Source organism: Lemur catta, chromosome X, assembly GCF_020740605.2.
Source record: "Lemur catta isolate mLemCat1 chromosome X, mLemCat1.pri, whole genome shotgun sequence".
NCBI lineage: Eukaryota > Metazoa > Chordata > Mammalia > Primates > Lemuridae > Lemur > Lemur catta.
The window spans coordinates 4,120,042-4,146,058 of NC_059155.1; the positions used below are offsets into that span (position 1 = coordinate 4,120,042).

Sequence of the window (26,017 nt, forward strand, 5' to 3'; positions counted from 1 at the left end):
AAGAAAAGCCTAGGACCATATGCCTTCACTGGTGAAGTCTATAAAATATTTAAATAATTAACAATCCTTCAAAAAACTCTTCCAGAAAATAAAAGAGGAGGAAACACGAGTTAAGAGACCAGTTAAGTTACTGATACCCAAACCAGACAAAGATATCACAAGAAAAACTACAGACTTATGTCCAACAGGAATAGAGAAGCAAAAAGCCTCAACAAAATATAAGAACACAAACTTCAACAAAAATAATTATTTACAATTGATTTTTTTGAAGTTTCAAAAGCAATTCAATGGAAGGATAGTCTTTTTAACAAATCATACTGGAGCAATTAAACATTCATAGGCAAAAGTTAATTTCCAGGAAAAAATATATGGAACCTGGGTACAGGCAAAGAGTTCTTAGACTTTGCATCAAAAGCATAATCCATAAAAGGAAAAATTGATTAAGCTGTACATCGTCAAAATTAAAAACTTTTGCTCTGCAAAAGACCTTGATAAGAGGGCAAAAAGACAAGCTACAGAATGAGAGAAAATATTTGCAAACCACGTTATCTGACAAAGGACTAGTATCTAGAATATTTATAGAACTCTCAAACTCAACCATAAAAAAACCAAAAAATTCAATTGTAAAATGGACCAAAGACATGAACAGACATTCCACCAAAAGGATAAAGATAGCAAATAAGCATATGAAAAGATGTTCCATATCATCATCCAGAGAAATACAAATTAAAACCACGATAAGATATCTCCACACACTTATCAAAATGGCTAAAGTACAAAATAGTGACAACATTAAATGCCGGTGAAACAACTGGATTACTCACACGACACTTGAGGGAATGTAAAATATTACAACCTTCCTGGAAAAGTTTGGCCACTTCTTACAAAACTAAACGTAACTACCATATGATCCAGCCGTTGTACTCTTGGGCATTTATTCCTAAAGAAAGAAAAAATTATGTTCACACAAAAAAACTATAGGAGTTCATAGTAGCTTTATTCATAATAGCCAAAAACTGGCAACGACTTCAATAAACTGTGGTACATCCATACCATGGAATACCTCTCGGCAGTATCAATGAATAAACAATTGATACACCCAACACCTTAGATGGATCCCAACTGATTTATGCTGCACAAAAAATGCCAATTCCAAAAAATTGCCTACTTTATGATTACATTTATATAAAAGTCTTGAAATGATTAACAGTTTACAAATGAAAAATAGATTAATGGTTTGCCAGGGGTTAGGGAAGGGATAGGAGAGGGGGACAACACTGTAGGCAGGTTGGTATGGTTATAAAATGTAATGACAAGATACTTACGGTGATGGAACTATTCTGTATCTGACTATCATGGTGGGTACACAAACCTACACATGTGATGAAATTGCAGAGAATACACATATCAGTGAAGACAAACAAAACTGGGAAATTGGAACAAAATGGGTAGATTATATCAGCGTCAATATATGGTTGTGACAGTACAGTACAATTGACAAGATGTTGCCATTAGGGGATCGCTCTGTATTATTTGTTACAAATGCACGTGAATCTATGATTATCTAGAAATAAAAGTTTAATTTTTAAGAAGTATGTAAAGAGAAAGTTGAGAAACAAGGGACATTTTGTCAAAAAAGTTTTGGCACTTAAATGGCTGAACTTCAGCAGTGCAGGGAAACTTAGAAAATAATTGAATATTATTTTAAGCTTCCAAATTTATGACAATATACTCAGGAACACTGGGAAACTAAAAGAAATAGGAAATTTATTAGTTTTATTAAAGCATGAACTTTTAATATTCGCTGATAAAACACTAAATACATTTGAAGCTTTTACACAGCACATCGAAATACAAACGTTGACACAGAAAAACCACTTGTGTAATTACTGCCATTTGAGTAGATTGTCACTCCTCTCACAGATTTTTCCTTGAAAGAGTGAACTGAAGAGTAATTAATAAATATTTAAACTTTTTCATAACTATAGTTTTGCCAACTTGAATATTTGGCAGATGTTTCCTTGAAAATGAAATGAGCTCATCAAGGAAAACCACTGATGGCATCTGTTGCCAATGATAAGATTTCAAGTAAAAATTAGGATTTTGAAAAACAAACCTACATCCACCACTGAGTTTAACGGCTTCCCAATACTTACAGACTTCTTCTAATGAGATGGGTCATGATATGCATACATGTGACTTTTGGTTTTGCATAATGAAACGTGGCTTACTTGGAAGCTCAAAAAACCTCAGGATACCAATATTTTTCCCAGTGACTGACGTACAACGTCACAAAACCATGAATGAGTAAAAAAGACACAGTGAGAGGGCTACAGAGTCCCGTGGAACCAACCTTCACTGACAGAGTTGCACGTTCCACACTGTACTTAACCTGTAAGAAACAGCCACTGGTTGACTTTTGCTGTCCTATCAGAGAACGTCCACAGTCATCCGAAAAGTCTATCAAAATATTCCTCCCTTCCCCCACTGCATATGAGTGGGAGGCCGGATTTTCTTCATATACTTCAACCAAAACATCATCTCACAACTGAACAGAGAAGTGGACGTGAGAATACAGCTGGCGTCTATCGAACCAGACATGAGAGGAATTTGCAAAAATCGAAAATAATGCCACTCTTCTCACTAGATTTTGTTTTTGTCCTGCCAAGCACACTTATTTCTCATAAAAATATTTTGTGTTAAGAGTGTAGGTTTAGTGTTGTTCATTTTAGATTAACAAACGTGGAAAGTTTTTCAGTTTTAAGTCCTAAGATGGTAAATATCTAGAGAAGCGACCCACATAAACAAAAGCTCTTGAGATCCTCAATGATTTGATGAGTCCTGAGACCAAAAAGTTCGAGAACCACAGTTTTGGGGTTCTCCTGTGGCTGGAAGTGCCCTGAGCTCTGCCAGGCCTAGGGTGGCTCTGTGGGCTGTGGTAGTTAATGAAACAGGACCCAGCCATGACTTACCTTTTCCTCCCGCACTCGGTTTCCTGCCGCCACCATCTCGATCACCCAAAGCATCAGCCAAGCCAAATTCACTACCTTCAGTGGGCCCCAAAACACAAAGGAAATAGCCAACTGATTAACAACTGGGTCCGAGATTCCAAAAACACCAAAACGCCCATGGGTTCAACTGATCAGAACAATGGGTTAAGACAAAAACATAAATTGGAATCCAACTCTGTGTACGGACATTGATAATGGAAACATATACAGGATGGAGCAAGTTACTGCTTTCTGACTTTGGGATATACTACCAGTTTTTTAGTTAATTATATTCCTAACTGTGCTTTGCTTAGGCCAGTAGTCAGAACATTTTTAACAGTATACTCACTGATGGCAAGTATTAACCCAAAATTCAAAACGAGGTGCACAGAGCCCATAAACTGGGAAATTAAAAGGGAGTCCACATGGCTCACAAAACGCCTCTTTGAATGTGGAAATGTGAAGAAATGCAGACAAATCATAAAGTGACAGTGACTCTCTGTTGGGTCATCACCATCTCTTCAGAAGGAAATTAACTCTCCGCTGCAGCGAATGTATTAGCATGCCCCTAAAGTACTGGTAACAGGTTGCTGGATTAGACCAACGACTGGGGCTCCAACCCCAGGACCAAGTTTTTCTTAATGTCAGTGAAGATGTCCGACTTCTCTGAATGGTAAAATAGCCCATCTGAAGAAAGGCTCAAACAACTACAAGAATGAGTTGTAAAGAAGCACCGAGTTCCGACATCCTTTACTGAAAGATGACAGTGTAAAATAAATGTCATTCCAAAATGTTCCATCTTCCTAAAGAAAATGTTTGATGGGCTTCATAAAACCTCTATTATATCTTCCCTGATTTTAGAATATGAAATGGCTGACAAGATAAAGTAGTCCAAATACATTTATTTGCCTCTTGAAATTTTCCCAGGCAAGATTTTTCATAAAAAACACAGAAGACATAGTGATCAGCCAGCTATGCACCCTATTAAGTTAAATCCAGTGTTTGGATGGAAACCTTGGTTGGCTTTGCATACATGCAGCTTAAAACTAGAGGTAGCTCACTTGGACGCTGTCCCAGAGGGAGCTGCATGGGGTCCCCTCTTACTGCCTTCCTCAGAGCAGCCACATTACCTGCAGGATTTGCTGGAGCTCTTGTAGTTCCTGGCCTCTTGGTTGTGGTGGTGGTGATGTGGTCCCATCTCTCTAAAAGGGGGAGGGAGGACAGCAAGGGGAGCACATTTAGTAACAAAACACAGCAGCTACTTCATGACTTGGGGAAGTCACATCACAAGTAGAGTGTCTTTGCCTTGGTCCTTGAGGCTCCTTCTAGCTAGGACCTCCGAAGAATCACACCAAGAATGATGACAAAATGATACAGGTTTAAGTGAGATGGGTTCTACTCAATTTTATTCTTCAGAGGATGAGGATGCTGAGGTGGACATGGTTCTGCATATGACAGGTGGTTGCTGGAGCTAGGGCTTGAGCCCAGATCTGCTGGAGATGACCTCATGGTTCAGGGAGTTCCACAGCTTGGGCATGACCCTTGAGAGCTCCAAGCCTTGGTTCCACAAATATCAACCTGGCACTTTTACCATAGATAGTAGCACTGAAGAATGGACTGAGGTTGTATTCCTAGTGGAATATGGAAGTAGTTCATAAGCTGAAAGTGGTTATAATACACATAATATTTTATATAAGTGTGGTTACTATGGTAAACACTGGGTCTTTGGGCTCAACAGTATTCCTTTAAAATTATGGATATCTTTCACAAGAACTACACAACGTGCATGAGTTTTCCAAAGGTTTCTTTTTGTAAACATCAAGACTATGTTGCATGTGTTCCTACTGTTAGAAGTATTAGGTAGAAGGAAGATTTAAGGAATGGGAAAGGCAGAAATGAAACAGGTTTAACTTTGTATACACCAAGTACTCAATTACTGACTACTCATAAAACAAACAGGAAAAACAAAAATAAGCTGAGGCTGGGTGCAGTGGCACTTGTCTGCAGTTCCAGCTACTCAGGAAGCTGAGGCAGAAGGATTGCTTGAACCTAGGAATTCAAGGCTCTAGTGCACTACGATTGCACCTGTGAATAGCCACTGCACTCCATCCTGGACACCATAGCAAGACCCCATCTATAAAAAAAATAGTAATAAGCTGAAAGTAAGAGGATGGAAAAAGACATACTATGAAAACAACAACCATAACAGAGGTAAAGTAGATAAAATTAACATTAAAACAAAAAATTGTTGCCAGAGTCAGAATGACATTTTATAATGATCATAATGATGAAAGAGTTAATCCACGAGGAAAATAATTTTAAATACATGTGCACCTAACAGAGCCCCAAATTACACGAAGCAAAAAAATGACAAAACTGAAGAGAACAGACAATTCAATGTAAAAGTTGGAGATGTCAATACTCTTTTCAATCACAAAAGGAACAATTAGGCAGAAGATCAAAAAGGAAATATAAGACTTGAACAACTCTATAAACCAACTAGATCCAATATACACTTACAGAACACACCACCCTGTGATAACAGAATCCATTCTACTCAAGCGCTCATGAAACATTCTCCAAAGTAGACCATATATAGGTGACAAAACAAGTCTCAAACTTAAAAAGACTGAAATCATACAAATTGTGTTCAACCACAACAGAATAAAAATAGAAATCTATAACAGAAGAGCATTTAGAAAATTCACAATTATATGAAAATTAACACACTCCTAAACAATCCATAGGTCAAAGAAATTATAAAATACTTTGAGATGAACAAAAATGAAAACATAACATATCAAAACTTATGTGTTGCAATGAAGGCAGTGCTCAGAAGAAAATTTATAGTTGTAAATGCCTACATTAAAAAAGAAAGATCTCAAATCAATAACCTAAACTTTCACATTAAGTAACTAGAAGCAGATGCCATCACCATCCAGAGCCACCCACCACTGCCAGCCATGGTCAACCCCACGGTATTATTTGACATTGTCATCAAAGGCAAGCCTTTGGGCTGCATCTCCTTTGAGCTGTTTATAGACAAAGTCCCAAGGACAGCAGAAAACTTTCATGCTCTGAACACCGGAGAGAAAGGATTTGGTTATAAGGGTTTCTGCTCTCACAGAATTATTCCAGGGCTCATGTGCCAGGGTGGTGACTTCACATACCATAATGGCAGTGGCAGCAAGTCCATCCATAGAGAGAAATTTGACAATGAGAACTTCATCCTAAATCATACAGGTCCGGGCATCTTGTCCATGGTAAATGCTGGACCTAATAAAAACGGTTCTCAGTTTTTCATCTACACTGCCAAGACTGAGCAGCTGGATAGCAAGCATGTGGTCTTTGAAGGTGCAAGAGGGCATGAACATCGTGGAAGCCATGGAGCACTTCAGTCCAAGAATGGCAAGACCAGCAAGATGATCACCAGTGCCAACTGTGGGCAACTCAAATGTGACTTGTGCTTTATCGTAACCACCAGACCATTCCTCCTGTAGCTGAAGAGAGAATTCCTCCAGCCCATTTGCTAGAAATACCCTACAATCTTTGTGCTCTCACTATAGTTCTTTGGGTTCCATATTTTCCTTATTCCCCTCCATATCTAGCTGATTTCAGAGTTAAGTTTATGATTATGAAATAAAAACTAAATAAAAACTTAAAAAATAAACTAGAAAAAGAAGAGCTCACCAAACTTAAAACAAGCAGAGGAAGAAAATACTAAGGATTATAGCAGAAATAAATGAAATATCAAAAAATAATAGAGAAAAATCAACAAAACCAAAAAGTTTTTTAAAACATCAACAAAATTGATAAACTGTTTGCAGACTGACCAAGATAAAAAGAGAGAAGACCCAAATTACTAAATTCAGGAATTAGAGAACATTACTATCAACCTTATAGAAATAAAAAGGATTATTAAGGAATACCTTGAACGATTATAATCCAATAAATTATATAACCTAGATGAAATGGATAACTTCCTATTAACAAACTACCCAAAGAAGAAAATCTGACTATATCTAGACCTCTAACAACAGATTCAATCAGTAATCAAAAAACTTTCCACAAAGAAAATTCTAGGACAGAAGTCTTCATTGGTGAATTCTATCAAATGTTTAAAGAAGAACCAATTCATCTCAAACTCTTCAAGAAAAAAAATACACAAGAGAAGGGAATACACTTCCTAGCCCATTCTTTGAGGCCAAGAGTATACTAATACCAAATTCAGACAAATACATCATAAGAAAACTATAGAATTATAACCCTTATGAATATACAGCCAAAGTCCTTAATAAAATACTAGCAAACCAAATCCAGCAGCATATTAGGAATGACCATGACCAAGGAGTTTATTTCAGGAATGCAAGTGTGGCTCAACACAATAAAAATCAATCAATGTAATATCCCATACTAACAGAATGAAGGGGAAAAAAAACACACATGATCATCTCAATAGATGCAGAAAAGACATTTGACAAAAGTTAACAGCATTTTGTGATAAAAAAACACTCAATAAACTAGGAATAGAAGAGAATTTCCCATTGGCCCCAGAGATAACTTCTATCCTTGTTTTCTGTTTACCCTACCAGAGTACACTCTGTTTTAAGTGAGAATTGGGCTTACTCTACTGGATTTTTTTCAGCATTCATATGGTTTATTTTGGTCTTATCTGTTAAATTCCTAGGGGAAAAAAAGGGAATTTCCTCAACCAAATAAAAGGCATCTGTGAAAAACGTGCCATTGACATACCTAAATTTTACCTAGAATCAGCAACAAAACAAGGATATCCACTCTCAACACTTCTATCCAACATTATAGTGGAAGTTCTAGCCAAGGCAATTAGTCAAGAAAAAGGAAAAAAATCATCCAGATTGAAAAGGAAAACATCCAACTATCTCTATTCACAGATGACATGATCTTATACACAGAAAACCCTAAAGAATCTAACCAAAAAAAAGAACTATTAGAGCTAATAAATAAGTTCAGCAAAGTTGTAGGATACAAGATCAATATGTGAAAATCAGTTGTATTTCTATACACTAGCAATGATCAACAGAAAAATAAGAAAACAATTCCATTTCTAATAGCAAAAAAAAACCCCAAAATTTTTAAGAATAAATTTGACCAAGTGTAAAGATATGTGCATTAAAAGCTACAAAACATTGTTAAAAGAAATTAAAGACCTAAATAAACAGAATGAAATCTCATGTTCATAGAGTACAATACTCAATATTGTTAAGATGGCAATATTTCCCAAATTAATTTGTAAAATCATATGTGATCTCTATCAAAATTCCAATTGACTCTTTTGTAGAAATGGACAAGCTAATCCCAAAATTCATATGAAATTGTATGGGACCTCAAATAGCCAAATCAATCTTGAATAAAGAACAAAATAGGAGGAATCACACTTCTCAATTTCAAAACTTACTACAAAGCTACAGTAGTCAAAACACTGTGGTACTGGCATAAGGTTACACACATAGAACACTGTTACAGGATTGAGAGTCCAGAAATAAACACTCATATTTATGATCAATTGATTTTCAACAGAGTATCCATATCATTCAATGGAGAAAGTACAGTCTTTTCAATAAATGACGCTTGGACAACTGGATAGCCATATGCAAAATAATGAAGTTGGACCCCTACTTTCCACCATATATAAAAATTAACTCAAAATGGACCAAAAACCTAAATATAAGAACTAAAACCATAAAACTCTTAGAAGAAAACACAGGGGTAAATCTTCATGACCTCCAATTTGGCAATTAATACTTAGGTATGACACCCAAAGCATAAGCAACAAAAGAATAGAAATAGATAAATTACGCTTTATCAAAATTAAAACTTTTGTGCATCTAAGGGCTTATCAAGAAAGTAAAGAGACAACCTGCAAAATGGGAGAAATATTTGGAAATCACATATCTGATAAATGTATGGAGACATCATTAGTCATTAGCCTTTAGGGAAACGGAAATGAAACCCACAATGAGGTCCTACCTCACACCCACTAGGATGGCTTTAATTAAAAAAAAAAAAGAAAAATAACAAGTTGGCAAGGATGTAGAGAAATTAGAACCCTCATACACTGCTCGTGAGAATGTAAAATGGTTCAGCCAGTGTGGAAAACAACTCGGCAGTTCCTCAAAGAGTTAAACAGAATGATCGTATGAACCAGCAATTCCACTTCTAGGTATATACCCCACAAAATTAAAAACAGGTATTCAAACAAGTATGTATGTATAGCATGTTCATAGTAACATTATTCACAATAGCCAAGACGTGGAAGCAGCCAAACATCCATCAGCTGATGAATAAACACTGCGGTATATCTACATAATGGAATATTACTCAACCATAAAAAGGAATGAAGGACTGATAAATGCTACAACATGAGTGTGCCTCCAAAACATGCTACATGAAATGTCAGACACAAAAGGTCACATACCTCTTATATGAAATACCCAGAATAAATTCATAGATAGAGAAAGCAGGTTGGTGGTTATTTGAAGTTGGGGGTGGGGAGGGAGGAATGAGGAGAAACGGCTTAATGGGGGTAAGGGATTTTACTTTGGAGTGATGGAAATGTTTTGGAACTGGATAGAGGTGGTAGTTGCATTATGTTGTGAATATCCTAAAATGTCACTGAATGGTTCATTTTAAAATGAAGTTCAAAAGATACAAAGTAGCAGAAACATAGGATAAATAAGTCTAGCAATCTAATGTACAACATGAGGACTATAGTTAGTATTATTGTATTCTATTCAGGATTCTTGCTAAATGATATTTTAACTGCTCTTGCCACAAAAAAAAAAATAGGTAACTGTGAGATAATGGACATACTAACTTGCTTCACTACAGTAACTATTTACTATCTATATGTATCTCATAATATGTTGTATACCTTAAATATATACAATAAATTTTAAAAGGAAATAAAATGGTTAATTTTATGTTATATGAATTTTTTACCTTAATAATTTTTTTAAGAGGGATGTCTTTTCTGTTGCTTATAACAGAATACATGAAACTAGGTAATGTGTAAAGAAAAGGAATTTGATAAAGGCCAGGCACAGTGGCTCACACCTGTAATCCTAGCACTCAGAGAGGCCGAGGCAGGTAGATCGTTTGAGCTCGGGAGTTCGAGACCAGCCTGAGCAAGAGTGAGACCCTGTCTCTACTAAAAAAATAGAAAGAAATTATATGGACAACTAAAAATATATAGAAAAAATTAGCCAGGCATGGTGGCGCATGCCTGTAGTCACAGCTACTCGGGAGGCTGAGGCAGGAGGATTGCTTGAGCCCAGGAGTTTGAGGTTGCTGTGAGCTAGGCTGACGCCATGGCACTCTAGTCTGGGTAACAGAGTGAGACTCTGTCTCAAAAAAAAAAAAAAAAAAAGGAATTTGTTTCTTATAGTTATGGAGGCTAAGTCCAAGGTCAAGGGGCCACATCTGGTGAGGGCCTTCCTGCTGGTGGGGACTCTTGGTAGAGTCTCATGGTGGTACAGGAAATCACATGGCAAGGGGGGGGGTGAATGTGCCAGCTCTGGTTTCTCTTCCCTCTTCTAAAGAGTGTAAAGAACTAATCACATGGATGCTACAGAGAGATCCTAAGAGAATGGCCTCTTTAGAAGAGATTGAAAACCATCCTTGGCTTCAGGGAGTGGACCCTTCACCAGCCACAAAGTATAACATTCCCCTTGTGTCATACAAAAATCTCTCAGAAGAGGAGCAGAACAGCATCATTCAGCGCATGGTGCTTGGGGACACAGCAGATCGAGATGCCATTGTGGAAGCCCTGGAAACCAACAGGTGTAACCACATTACAGCCACTTACTTCTTGCTTGCTGAGAGGATCCTGAGAGAAAACAAGAGAAGGAAATACAGACCAGATCTGCAAGCCCTAGCAATATCAAGGCCCAGTTTAGGTGAGAAAAAATCTTCACTGATTTTAGTAAGTTAACATTTTGAAATAGTGAACTCTTTTTTAATGCTTCCTAACTCTGTGTGGCAAGAGAATACAAACAGTGATGACGGCTTCATTGGAGAGGCCGTGAGGGTCTGGGTTCCTTCGTCAGCAGGATGCCTTCCCCTCTTGGGTTCAGTGGAGAGAGAGGCTGTGTCTGTTGCTTGGTCAGTAAAACACATTTGGAGAAGCAGCCTCAAGCCAGAGTGTCTGCCCATTATTTTCATTAAATTCTTCCAAATCCCAAAAAAAAAAAAAAAAAAAAGCCACTAGTCCCACTGCCATGAGAACCCATTAGTCAACTAATCCATGAATCTGTTAATCTATAAATGCATTAATCTGTTTATATGAGGGCAGGGCCCTCATGACCCAGTCACCTCTTAAAGCTCCCACTTCTCAATAGTGCCACCTTGGGAATTAAATTTCAACATGAGTTTTGGAGGGGACAGATATTCAATCCATAGCAAGGGGTTGGGAAAAGAGACCATACCACAACTGCACATGCATTCTTTCACAGTTCAGTTTTAGTAAAAAGTCTTCATGGAAGTTAAGAATATGGAAAATCTTTCCCTTAAAATGATCATGTTCGCATCTTACTCTTTAGGAAAGCAATGGATACCCTAAGGCATACCTCAATGTGAAGACTGCACCAGTGGGTGGATTTTCATGGTAAGAGAACTACCTGTGATAACCTGCTGTCATTAAGTATGTGTGTATATATGTATCTGTGTGTGTATATATATCTCACCCAGCTCATCATCAATTTAGAGATGTTTTTATGTCTATAATTTCCATTGGACTTTACAACTGTAAAATGTAGGAGTGTAGCTTACTTGTCAAAATGAGGTTCTTTATATTATCATACTAGTTAGATAAAAAAGAGGAATTACATCACTGAAACCATTATTTGAGCAACTTTCAGAAAAGCAATTGCCACTTATGTAAATATTAACTTAAAATTTGCATAACTCAAACAGCTCTTATATAAAAATATTTGTTTATCTGTCTTAAAAAATTAACTGACCATAAATATAAAGGTTTATTTTCAGACTCTCAATTCTGTTCCACTGATCTACATTACGCCAGTACCACACAGTCTTGATTACTATAGCCTTGTGTGGTTCTGCCCTACCATGCACACTTTCTGGTAAAGTCTGGTTTCTCTGAATATCTGCACGTGCCATTTCAAGAGGGCGTGGTCCTTACATGCACGTGGATCCCATTGCTCTGTCACAACCTGAGCCTGCAGTGAGATAGAACAAGAGCTTAGATTTATGCACTTTTTTAAGTAACTACTAACTGCAGATTTTCTTGTCCTGAGTCTTTAAATGGGATCTCTTACCCATAATTGAGATGAGAAGAGTCTACTTATCAAAGACTAAGAACAGTAGGTCAGCTTCATCAAAGCAGTGAGGTCCTAAAATAAAGAAACCAATTTCTGTGAAGCCTTTCTCAAAATAAACTCAGAAAAAAATTCTTAGCTGCTCAGCAAATGCTTCCAGCAATATGGCACTCCTACCAGGAGTGATTCTCTATACATGGTGTTGCACCAAAATAGTAAACAAAACTGGGTAGTTTCCCCCAGGTGTGGTTTAATAATGATACCTGCTGTGGTCTGAATGTTTGTGTCCCCTCAAATTCATATGTTGAAACCTAACCCCCATGGTGATGGTGATAAGAGGTAGGGCCTTTGGGAAGTGATTGGGTCACAAGGGCTCTGCTCCTCTGAATGGGATTAGTGCCTAGATAAAAGAGGCTTGAGGCAGCCCTTTCGTCCCTTCCACCATGTCAGGATGAAGCTAGAAGGCACCATCTATGATGAAGAGAACAGCATTCAACAGACACTGAATCTGTTGGCACCTTGATCTTGAATTTTCCAGCCCCCAGAATTATAAGCAATAAATTTCTGTTCTTTAGAATTACCTAGAGTATCTTGTTATAGCAGCCCAAATGGACCAAGACAGTGTCCACAGCATTCCCAGAATGTGGGGACACTCATAAGAAGTTTTATTTGGCAAAATGGAAAAAGGTTCTTTGCAGATGTAATTAAGTGAAGAATCTCACGATGGTATCACCCTGGATTATCCAGGTGGGACTTAAACCCAGTAAGGATCCTTGCAAGAAAGAGAAGAAGAAAGCCAAGGAACCAGGAAAAAAGCCACAATCCAAGGAACACCTGGAGCCAGCAGAAGCTGGAAAAGGCAAGGAAGGATTCTTCCCAAGAGGCTTCAGAGAGAAAGTGGCCTTGCCAATATCTTGACTTAGAACTTCTGGCCTCCAGAACTATGACAGAATAAAGTTCTATTGTTTTAAGCTATCTAGTCTGTGGTACATTGTTAAGGCAGCTGGAACAAACTATTATAGATATATTCTCCCAGGTCTTCAATACACATTAAATGAAAAATCAAGTTGTGAAATAATACATATATGACTACACATGAAATAACACATGACTACATGTATAATCATACATGTATTATTTCACGAACTGCTTTGTGAAAAAGCCACACACGTAATTTAAAACACCTCCCCCCCCCCAAGCAGGACCTCGTGGCGCAATGGTAGCATGTCTGACTCCAAAACAAAAAATCCCCAAGCGGCCGGGCGCAGTGGCTCACGCCTGTAATCCTAGCACTCTGGGAGGCCAAGACGGGAGGATCGCTCGAGGTCAGGAGTTCGAGACCAGCCTGAGCAAGAGCAAGACCCCGTCTCTACTAAAAATAGAAAGAAATTATACGGACAACTAAAAAAAATATATAAAAAATTAGCCGGGCATGGTGGCGCATGCCTGTAGTCCCAGCTACTCAGGAGGCTGAGGCAGGAGGATCGCCTAAGCCCAGGAGTTTGAGGTTGCTGTGAGCTAGGCTGACGCCACGGCACTCACTCTAGCCAGGGCAGCACCGCGACACTCTGTCTCGGAAAAAAAAAAAAAAATCCCCAAGCAATCTCTGACTATAGATGTACATAACAGCATAGAAAATTAATTGGTATCAGCATACTCCAAACTGACTGGAGTAGTTCCCTCTTGAGAGGTGAGTGGATATTAGAATGGAGAAAAGCCAAGGGAGGCTTCAGCTTTGGAAGCATTCAAGCATTTTTTAAAAGAATCATTTAATTTTTTTTTAAAAAAGTTAAAAGGAAAATTGATAAAGCTTAGCATTTGAGAAACTCCACACATAGACCCCATTTTAAGAAAAGCCATTATAAAAAATAGTCTAAAAGGAGAAACAAATTCCTTATTCACTTCAAAGTGCCTTTTTTGAGCTGGGAAAGACAGTCCTTGGAGGCCACTGCTGGGATGTCACACCAGTAGGGGCTATGAGTTGAGCTGTAGAAAATAATATATCAGCTATTACACATTGTTAGGTATTCTCAAAGGACTTTAAACATTAAGATTTTCTTTTAAATAATATAACTTATGATATAACTATATCTCACCTGATGAAGTGGAACACAGACTACCTATTATTTTTCTTGAGTCTGTATTCTGAATCGGTGGGTGCATATCAATCACTATTGTTTGGTTTTTTTTAATTTCAGAATATTACAGGGGTACAAATACTTTGGTTACATATATTGCCTTTGCACCACCCAAGTCAGAGCTATAAGCATGCCCAACCCCCAGACATTGTGCACCGCACCCATTAGGTGTGAACATACCCATCCCCTCCCTCCCCCGCCACCTGCCCAACACCCGATGAATGTTACTACTATATGTACACATAAGTGTTGATCAATTAGTACCAATTTGATGGTGAGTGCATGTGGTGCTTGTTTTTCCATTCTTGTGATACTTCACTTAGAAGAATGGGCTACTATTACTTGTTTTTAATAGTTTATTTACTACTCACGCTTTACTGAGGAAGTCTCTATAAATGCATCCTCCAGATTAAAATCGTCGAAGTCTCCAGATCCTAAAAATTAAAAAAAAAAGAGATTTTAAAATTTAACTATCTTTGCATGAAACGAAATAATATTGAAATTATCTCTTGAAATGGTCATTTCCCTTTTGAAATTGAAGGAATGGGAAAATATTTTCCACACAAATGGTAATCAAAAGAAAGCAGGCGTAGATATGCTTGTATTAGACAAAATAGACTTTAAGTTAAAAACTGTAAAAAGAGACAAAGAAGGTCACTACATCATGATGAAGGGGTCAATTCATCAAGAAGTTATAACAATTATATATGCACCTAACATTGAAGCGCCTAAATACATAAAGCAAATATTAATAGACATGGAGAGAAAGACTGCAATACAGTAATAATAGGAGACTTCAATACCCCACTTTCAACATTGGACAGATCATCTAGACAGAAAATCAATAAGGAAACATGGGACTTGAACTATACTTTAGACCAAACGGACATATTAATAATAGATATTTATAGAACATTCCATCCAACAACAACAAGATACACATTCTTCTCAAGTGCACACAAAACATTCTCCAAGATAGATCATATGTTAGGCCACAAAACAAGTCTTAAATTTAAGAGGATTGAAATTATATTAAGAATCTTTTCTGACCATAATGACATGAAACTAGATATCAACAATAGGAAGAATCTCGGAAAACTTGCAAATGTGTGGAAATTAAGCAGTATGTTCCTAAACAAGCAATGGGTCGAAGAACAAATTAAAAGGGAAATTTAAAAACATCCTGAGACAAACTAAAATAGAAACACAACATGCCAAAACTCATCGGATGCGGCAAAAGCAGTCCCAAGAGGAAAGTTTACAGCAATAAACACCTACATCAAACAAGATGGAACACCTCAAATAAACAACCTAATGTTATACCTAAAGGAACTAGAAAAAGAAAAAAAGCCCAAACATAGCAGAAGGAAGGAAATAACAAAGATTAGAGTAGAAATAAAACAGAAACTAGAAAAATAGAAAGTATCAACAAAACTAAGAGTTGGTTTTTGGAAAAGATAAAAATCTACAAACCTTTAGCTAGAGTACTAGACTGAAAAAAAAAAAGAACAAGACTCAAAATTAGAAATGAAAGAGAAGCCGTTACAACTGATAACACAGGAATACAAAGGATCATAAGAGACTACTATGAACAACCATACATGAACATATTGGATAACCTAGAGGAAATGGGTGAATTTATGGAAACATGCAACCTACCAAGACTGAATCAGGAAGAAATAGGAAATCTGAACAAACCAATAACAAGGAGATTGAATCAGTAATAAAAAGTTCCCTAAAGAAAAGCCCATGACCTGATGGCTTCACTGCTGAACTCTACCAAACATTTAAAGAACTAACACCAATCCTTCTCAAACTCTCCCAAAAAATTAAAGAGGAGGGAATACTTCCAAACCCATTTTATGAGGCCAGCCTTACCCTAATACCAAAGCTAGACAAGGACACTGTAACAAAATTACAGGCCAATATCTCTGATGAACACAGATGCAAAAATCCTCAACAAAATGCTAACAAATTCAATAGCACATTAAAAAGATCATTCACCATGATCAAGTAGGCTTTATCCCAGGGATGCAAAAATGGTTCAACATATGTGAATCAATAAAAGTGATATATCATATTAACAACATGTAAAACAAAAACCACATAATCATCTCAATAGTTGCAGGAAAAGCATTTAAGAAAACTCAACATCCATTCATGTTAAAAATCCTCAAAAAAATAGGTATAGAAGGAATGTACCTTGACATAATAAAGGCTAAATATGACAGGCCCACAGCTAACATCATACTCAATGATGAAAAGTTAAATGTTTTTCCTCTTAACACCAGCAACAAGACAAGGATACCCACTCTCACCACTTCTATTCAACAGAGTACTAGAAGTCCTAGCAAAGTAATTAGGCTAGAAAAACGGGGAAAAAAAAGGCTTCCTTATAAGAAAGATTATAGGAAAGGAAGAAATGAAATTATATTTGCTGATGACATTATCTTATGCATAGAAACCCAAAAGACTCCATCAAAAACTGTTAGAATTGATTTAAAAAAAATTCTATAAAGTTGCAGGTTACAAAAATCAACGTACAAAAATCAGCAGTGTTTCTATACACTAACAATGAACTATCTGAAAATTAAAACAATCCCATTTACAATAGCATCAAAAAAATAAAATAATTGGGAGTAAATTTAACCAAGGAGGTGAAAGATCTGTACATTGAAAACCATAAAACTTTGATGAAAGTAAGTGAAAGCACAAATAAATGGAAAGATATTCCATGTTCATGTACTAGAAGAATATTTTTAAAACGTCCATACGATGCCCAAAGTGATCTAACAAAATCAATGCAATTCCTATAAAAATTACAATGTCATGTTTCACAGAAATAGAAAAAACATTCCTAAAATTTGTATGGAACTAGAAAAGACCCTGAATATCCAAAATAATTTTGAACAAAATGGACAAAGCTGGAGGCAGCACACTCCCTGATTTCACAATACAAAGCTACTGTAATCAAAACAGCATGGTACTGGCATAAAAACAGACACATTAACCAATGTAACAGGATAGAAAGCTCAAAAGTAAACCCAAACATTTACAGTCAACTGATCTTCAACAAAGATGCCAGGAACACACACTGAGGAAAGGATAGTATCTTCAATAAATGGCGTTGGTAAAACTGGATATCCACATATGGAAGAATGAAAATTGGACCCTTATCTCACACCATATATAAAAATCAACTCAAAATGGATTAAAGACTTAAATATAAGACCTGAAATTATAAAGCTACTAGAAACAATGAGGAAATAGCTCCACAACATTGGTCTGGAAAATTTCTTGGATAGGTCTCTGAAACCACAGACAACAAAAGTAAAAGTAGACAAATGGGATTACATTAGACTAAAAAGCCTCTGCACAGCAAATGAAACAACAGAGTAGGAGACAAACCATGGATTGGGAGAAAGTATTTGCAAACCATATATCTGAAAACAAAGAGGTTAATATCCAAAATATACAAGGAACTCAAACAACTCAATAGCAATAAAACAAATCATCTGATTAAAAAATGGGCAAAGGGGCTTCTCAAAAGAGATATAAATGGGAATAGATATATTAAAAGATGTTCAATATCTCTTATCAGGGAAATGCAAATTAAAACCAAAGTGTGATATCATCTCATACCTGTTAGAATGGCTATTACCAAAAAAAAAAAAAAAAAAAAAAGATTGGTGAGGATGTCAAGAAAAGGGAACCCTTGTACACTATGGGGGGCATGTAAATTAGTATAGCCATTATGGAAAATAGTATGGAGGTTCCTCAAAAAAAAAACTAAGAACAGAATTACCCTATGATCCAGCAATCTCACTTCTGGTATATCCGAAGGAATTGAAACTGGTATGTCAGGTATTTGGAACATGACGTACAAACTCACAGAACACTTTCTCCACAGCATGACTTCTACAAGAGGGCATGGCAGAGCCTGCAGCTCCACTGATGATTGGCTTAAGTTCTCTTACCCTACCCCAGGTCTCACAAAGGCTACTCTGCATTTTAAATCCCCCCAAACCCCAGCACCCCCATTTAGACTACCAGCTCTGAATAACCATGTATAACTGAAAAGGCTCTGGGGAAAAGTTTTTCACAAAAGAATTAGTCCTCAGAAGTAGACCCATCTGCCCAACCCTGCATCCTACTGAACTTGACAGCTACTGTTCCCTCTAGATGGGCATGTAGTTTGGCATGGGGTGTATGGCTTATCAATTCTCAAGCAAATCACTACTTGTGCATACTGGAATTGATCAAATAAGTAAATAGGCAGTGGATAATGGGAGCCAGGTTTCTCACTGTCAGAGGGAGGAAGGTTACAGACAAGAGGGACAGGCTAGAATGATCCATGTGATAATGGATTAGAGTTGGGGACCTTTGTACAGAAATCCATTATTAGGCGATTTTGTCATTGTGCAAACATCATAGAGTGTACTTATGCAAGCCTAGATGGTATAGACTACTATACACCTAGGCTGTATGGTATAGCCTATTGTTCCTAGGCTACAAACCTGTACACCATGTTACTGTACTGAATACTGTGGGCAACTGTAATGCAATGGTATGTATTTGTGTAAATGTATCTAAACATAGAAAAAATGTAGAATAAAAATATGTTATTATAATCTTATGGGACCACCATTGTATATGTGGTCTGTCATTGACCAAAACATCATCATGGAGGACATAACTATAGACGGGTACATACAGAAATATTTACAGACATGGGCTAGTACACCAATATATATTCCCTTGCTCTGTCAACTGAGAGAACCTGGAAGCAATAGCACCTCAGTAGCAATGAGCACATGTAGCACCCAGATCTTGGTCTGAAATACCACTTTCCAATAAAAGGAATCAGGGCTCCTTGGAAAAATAGCTGATTTTAGGACTAGGGCAGGAAATACATAAGGTGAGCCTGAAGCATCTCATAGTACTTTCTAAAAATCATAGTACTTTCTAAACTTCATATTGATGGGTATATGTTAAAGGGACACAGTAACCAACTGAAAGAATTCCCAATGGCTACAGCTGGAACAATTTGAACAAATAATGTAGTATCAGATTATGACCCAAAGTATAACATATCCATGAGTCCATGCTGATATAAAGAAATGATTGACTAAATACAGAAAACAGAAAACAGATAAATCTCCAAGCAGAAGAATTCAAATTTATGTAGGTATTTCTCCCTCAAGGAGGTGAAGCATAACTCCCCACTCTGTAAGTGTTGGCTGAGCAGTGACTTCCTTCCAAAGGTTACAGTAGGTGAGGAGGAACCTGACAAACACTACCTCAGCCAGGTGACCAAGGTCAACATCAACGATGAGTCATGTTGATAGTATTATTCCCTTGATATGATGTGATGAGAATGGCATTTTACCTTTGTGGTCTTCCTCCCAAAAACCCAAAACCCCAGTCTAATCATGAGAAAAACATGAGACAAATCCCAATTGGGGGCATTTTATGAAATACCTGACCAGTCCTCCCCAAAACCATCAAGGTCATCAAAACCAAAGTCTGAGAAACTGGCACACCTGAGGAGCCTAAGGAGCCATAATGACTGACAGTTATGTGGATTGGATCAGATACTGGGTTGGATCCTAGAACAGAAAAGAACTTTAGATAAAAACCAAGGAAATCTGAATAAAGATTTTAGTTAATAGCATATCAGTATTGGTTCATTAATTGTGACAAATGTATTATGTAACATAAAATGTTAATAGGGAAAACTAGGCATGGAGCATATGGAAACTGCACTAGCTTTATAATCTTTCTGTAAATCTAACTATTCAGAAATAAAGTTTATCTAAAAAAATCAATTTTTGATAGCAAAAAATTAGTAGTAACCACTAAATGAAGAGATACAGATTATATAACCTCAAAACCATTCAAGAAAAGAAAAATGAAAAGACAACACCAACAAGAAAAACTCAATCCAACAAAAGTCACCAAAAGAAGAACCATGTTAAATACAAAACATTAACTTTAACACAGGAATATATATAATCATATCAGTAAAAAATTAGTGTAAATGGGCTAAATCTATTAAAAGACAAATGGGATTAAAAGATATCTAACTATATGCTATTGATAAAATATACATCTAAAACAGAACAGCAAAAAAAAGTAGAGAATAAGAAAATGAATATATACCATCAAACACCAAAAGGAAAGAAACAGATGTAGAGATGTTAATATAAACAAGAAAATTCAAGACCCAAAGCTCTAAATAGGAAAAGAGCAATATTTTATGGGAATAAAGCATATAACCCAACAAGAAAAATAAAAGTAATGGCACTTAACCTAGCTTCTAAAATTCTAAGGTAGACTTTTTTTTAATAAGACAGAGTCTCACTCTGTCACCCAGGCTGGAGTGCACTGGCATCATCATATCTCACTGTAGCCTCAAAAACCCCTGGGCTCAAGCGATCCTCCTGCCTCAGCCTCCCAAGTACCTGGGGCTACAGGCATGTGCCACCATACCCAGCTAATTTTTTTTTTAATAGATGGGGTCTCACTATTGTCCAGGCTGGGCTCAAACTCCTGGACTCAAGCAGTCCTCCTGCCTTGGTCTCACAAAGTGCTAGGATTGCAGGCATGAGAGCCACCATGCCCAGCCTGCTTCTTGCTATGAGGGAGTAACTGGTATCAGATCAGCCTTTCCACTGTAAATCATAAAATGGACAAAACAGAAGAGGCGACCGCTATCAGCGTTGAACAAGCAGTGAGAGATTGCAATCCCCAAGATTAGGGAAATTATAACAGGTAATCCTAGATTGGATCCTGACCCTATAAAGGCCATGATTGGGACAATCAACAAAATTTGAACAAGGTCTGTGGACCAGATGGTAATGCTGGATCACTGTCAACTTCCTGATCTTGATGGAAATACTCTAGTTGGGAGGAGGGTGTCCTTGTTTGCAGGAATTGCATACTGAAGTATTGAGAGGTAATGGGTATAATATCTACAACTGATGCTGAAATGGTTCGGGGGAAGATATTTGGAGATACACACATGCATATTGGGGAAACACACAGAAAATGTGATAAAACTGGGAAATCTAGATAAACAATGTATGTGACCTCTTTGTATAAGACATTATTGGGACAAGTGGTGAAACTTGAATGGGGTCTGAGGCTTAGGTAGTAATAATGTACCAAGGTCAATTTCCTGATTCAGGTGGTTGCACTGCGGATTTGTAAAAGGATGTCTTTATTCCTAGGAAATGCACTCTAAAGGATTGGAGGAAGTGATGGGGCATCAGATAACCAAGTGGTTTGAACCAACTTAATCTCAAGTGGTTTGGGGAGGGAGAAAACAAGTTCCTTGTGTTGTGTTGTACTTGCAAATTTTCCATAAGTTTTGACATTTAGAAAATTAAAATATGCATATATTTCAACCCAGCAATTCTAGGTTGTAGATGTAGAAGTACCATAGGTGCCTGTTACAGAAAAATACTTGGAACATGTACTCAAAGAAGTATATACAAGAATGCTCACAATAACAAGAAGAAATGGAAACAGTCCAAGAGTTCAGCAAAGAGGAATGGTTAAATACAGTTCCTTCCACACAATGAATTATTGCATAGCTGTAAAAAGGAATGGTATAAGCCTATATACTGACATGAGAGACCCCTCCAAGATACAGTATTAAATAAAGCAAAGTGCAGAGTATTTTTCCCATTTGTGTGTTTATCCATATCCATAAAAATTTTCTGGAAGTTTAAACAGGAAAACTGGTAACAGTGGTTGTGTTTAGAGAATGAGAATAGGGATTTTTGTTTTTAATCACATATGTGTATTTCTGTTATATTAATTACAAGTTCTATGTCAATCCCTCCAAAGCCATAAGCCCACCATTCCACTAAGTCTTCTTCAAACTGCTCTACTTCCTCACCCAAGAATTACAAAAGCAGGTTCCTCCAAATAACATCTTACACAAGTAATGTTTCAAGCCTCAGTCATTCCCTTACTATTTGCTGATGTATCTTGCTACATGTCATCAAGCAAAGATGTTAAGAGCAACATAACACAATTTTGTAGTATTTATTAATCCATTACTGACCTTGAATTCAACAGACCTAAACCACGTATGGATAAAACCATTCAATCTCAATCTACATCCTGAGCTATTAAGACTTCTTCAAAGCCTACAACAAAGCATGGCTGATAAAAATCAAAATGGGAACAAATATTCTCATGAGCGATATCTCAAATGGTGTAACACAGTCATAGTCTATACCCTTTCTATGCAATCTCTAACTAAACAACTCAGTTTGGACACAGGCAGACAGGAATCCTCTGTGTGGATAACACAAGCTCACCCTCTGGCACCAACACACATTAGAAAGCAGCTGATTCATGGTAGGCTTAATTCACAAACCCCAAATCCCTATATCTGGGGGGCCAGTATTCAAGTATTCAGCAGAAAAGTTACCTCATTCCACTGCAGCGGGCCACAAAGAATTTCTTTTCATGGAAAAAATATGTGGTGAGCTGGTAGTATCTGTCTGAAAGTGTCCATCCAGATAGAGCAGAACCTTAGAAATGTTACCCATGGACTTGTGCATGTATGTCCTTAAGAAGACCCATTTCATAAGAAAAGTGTTGGTTGTACCCACAGACATCCCAGCAGCTAGTGTCTGTCCTGGGGTAGATTTTGTCCCTTTGGGAAGAAATACAAGCCTGATCTCATCTTGCAACCTGACCCACCGTGCCCAGCATCTAAAGCTAAGGGTGCACTTCAATGAAGGCTGCAAAACAAGGCACAGCCGGCCCTCGTTAGAGAATTCCGTCATGCGCTGGCTGTGATCCAGCACCTAGCAAAGCTTCGTTGAAAGGTCTGATCCTTGAGAGAGACCATCTGATGGGCCCCTTAAGTAGCCTTTCATTTAGATTAATTAATCACTCCCTCATCTGTTGTTCCTATCCACTCCACTCACTTAGCTCAAGCCTGAAAGCACGGTCATTCCAGTTAAGGGTGTGCATCCTCTCTCTACACCTGCCCTGTCCAACATGGTAGCCTCTAGCCACGTGTAGCTGTTTAAATTAACATTCAATATGTTTTTAAAATAATTCTGTTCCTTAGTTACACTAACCACATTTCAAGTGCTCAATAAATACATATTGTTGGTGACTACTGTGCTGGACAGCACAGACAGAGAAAGTTCCATAGGACAGCAACTTCTCTAGACAGTGTGCTGCTTGAAGCAGGAACTGGGACTTGGTCATCTTCATACCAAGGCCAAACACAGACCTAGCAGCAAGGAAGCATTCCCTAAAGGTGTGTGCATTCTGATTACCCCAACTCTGTCAGCAGTACATGGTACCTGATATTACTTTGTGACAAAATCCATTTGGATTTCACGCCAAGAGCAAACATTTCTGCAGAGGAACGTGTCTTCTGCCTGCTGCTGGATTAATAACTGCAGAAGCAGCCAGGATTGCTGGCTGCCCAAGATTGCAGAGGCAAAGTCAGGATTGAAGCAGGAAGATTGCCACCTCTCAAGTAGCCAGTTACATCTATCCCCCTCTGCTAAGGATGGGTTCTATTCTATTGTTTCCTCTGTACATGCAAGCAGTTTGCAATTTGGGGGGAAGAAGGTCCAGTATAAATCCTTTTTTTTTGAGACAGAGTCTCACTCTGTTGCCCAGGCTAGAGTGCCATGGTGTCAGCCTAGCTCACAGCAACCTCAAACTCCTGGGCTCAAGCAATCCTCCTGCCTCAGCCTCCCGAGTAGCTGGGACTACAGGCATGCGCCACCATGCCTGGCTAATTTTTTCTGTATGTTTTTAGTTGTCTAGCTAATTTCTTTCTATTTTTTTTAGTAGAGATGGGGTCTTGCTCTTGCTCAGGCTGGTCTCAAACTCCTGAGCTCAAATGATCCACCCACCTCAGCCTCCCAAATTGCTAGGATTACAGGCGTGAGCCACCGTGTCCGGCCTCCAGTATAAATCTTAAGTGAACAAATACTCACCTACACTGTTTTGATTTTCAGATTTTAAAATCTTGACCATCTTCTGTGGATAAGAAAGAAAGAGTACCAGGGATATCTTAGACTGGTAAAACGTAGATACATTTCAAGATTTTCCATTTGGCTGCCTTAATGGTGGTTCCATATATACCTACACTATAATTAAGTTTGTCCAGGAAAGCCACAACGCCAATCACCTGCCTGTCATCTGGGCTAGTGCCTGTATCTACACAACTGCAAGGGAATGGAGCTACTCTCAAAAAGAAAACCAATTTGGTCAATGGTGAGACCATTAACAAATGCAAGGAAAGCCCGCTGTAGGGTGGACCAGAATCAAGTCAGACTTGGAGGATCAAATCATGACCCAGCAAATATGACTGTGGCACAAGCCTCTAGGTCACCTGGGTGCAAGGAATAAGACTACAATCAGTCCCAATAGATTGAGCCTACTGATGGAGAGGAGGGGGACACAGCTTGATTTAACCAGAAATGAGCCGTGTAGCAAGGATGCTCCACCACAGTACGATACAGCCCTCACCCGATGCAGCTGCTTGTAAAGCCGCATGTTTCCCTGCCCTCTGCCAGGGAGCCTGAGGCCGAGATTAATAAAAGGAAAGCTTGCAGGTCAGAGAAAAAACTATGCACCTCCCTGCCTACCATGGAAGCATTCCCGAAAACTGCCTGTGGGAAATCTATGAGACAAACTCACTGACACGTATGGTCCATTTTGCAAATGTCTCTTTGGTGAAAATTTCTCCCCCTTAACCCAGACAAGTAGGTATCCTTCTCCCACCTCGTGCTAGACAGGGTGAGGGCAAACCAAACGTGCTAGTTATGTGTTAGTCCCAGATTTCCCTGAATTTGTGCACCATTTTAACTTTTGGTGCCTCAATCTAGATTCAAACACATTTGTCTTGATAATTTTATGCTTTCACACCTCAAAGCATGCTGAGTAATTAATATCCTCTGGGTTAGCTAAGCGCTGCAGCATTGCAAGTGAACATGAAAATGTCTTTCCTCTTATTCTGATTACTAAATGGATTTAGCTACTGCCACCTGAGCTCCAACTAGTTTCATGAATAAATTTAAGGCACTCACAGAGAGGACAATGATGACATGAAAGCAGTCATTCACTAGAAGGCAGGGATCAGCATTTCAGTCCACAACAGCCACCACTATCAGCCCATCTGCAGTGGCCACAGAGAAAGTCTAGCCCAGGCATTCACTGGGCACACCTCCTCCAGTTACCCGCCATGGAATGGAAAACTTGGTAACACGGGATCATTGAGATGCAGCTGCCATGGCTAAAAGTCTTTTTACATACTTCCAGCAAGCATCTCTGTGCCCTGTGTGGCAGGTTGCTTGATTTTAAATGTGCGGGGAGGATGTTTTTTGGTTTTTTTTTTTTTTAAACAAATTGTATAAGTCATTTCACTGATGAGTTTGTAATTGGAAGGACAGTTTCATTCTCCCTTTCCACACAGAAAGGTAAACGTCTACCATGGATGTTCACAGAGGAAATGCCAACTGTGCTTTGAATGCATGTAAGGATCACCTTTTCCACAGAAGTCAGAGCTGAGAGCTAGGGGATG

The 26,017-nt window shown here is 38.0% G+C and overlaps 1 protein-coding gene and 1 pseudogene across 2 annotated transcripts in view; one reads left to right on the forward strand and one right to left on the reverse strand.

Moving 5' to 3' along the window:
- Positions 1-26,017, reverse strand: part of CD99L2 (CD99 molecule like 2) — a 105,799-nt gene that overhangs the window by 37,560 nt on the left and 42,222 nt on the right. The window contains exons 2-4 of one of the 2 annotated variants that reach the window (XM_045538411.1): positions 14,814-14,876; positions 4,121-4,192; positions 2,973-3,047 (exon numbers count right to left, since the gene is read on the reverse strand). In XM_045538411.1, coding sequence (XP_045394367.1) covers positions 2,973-3,047; positions 4,121-4,192; positions 14,814-14,876 — 210 coding nt within the window. The remainder of the gene's footprint in view (positions 1-2,972; positions 3,048-4,120; positions 4,193-14,813; positions 14,877-26,017) is intronic. The other variant, XM_045538412.1, reaches the window with a different exon arrangement.
- On the forward strand, positions 5,954-6,490 carry LOC123628443 (annotated as a pseudogene).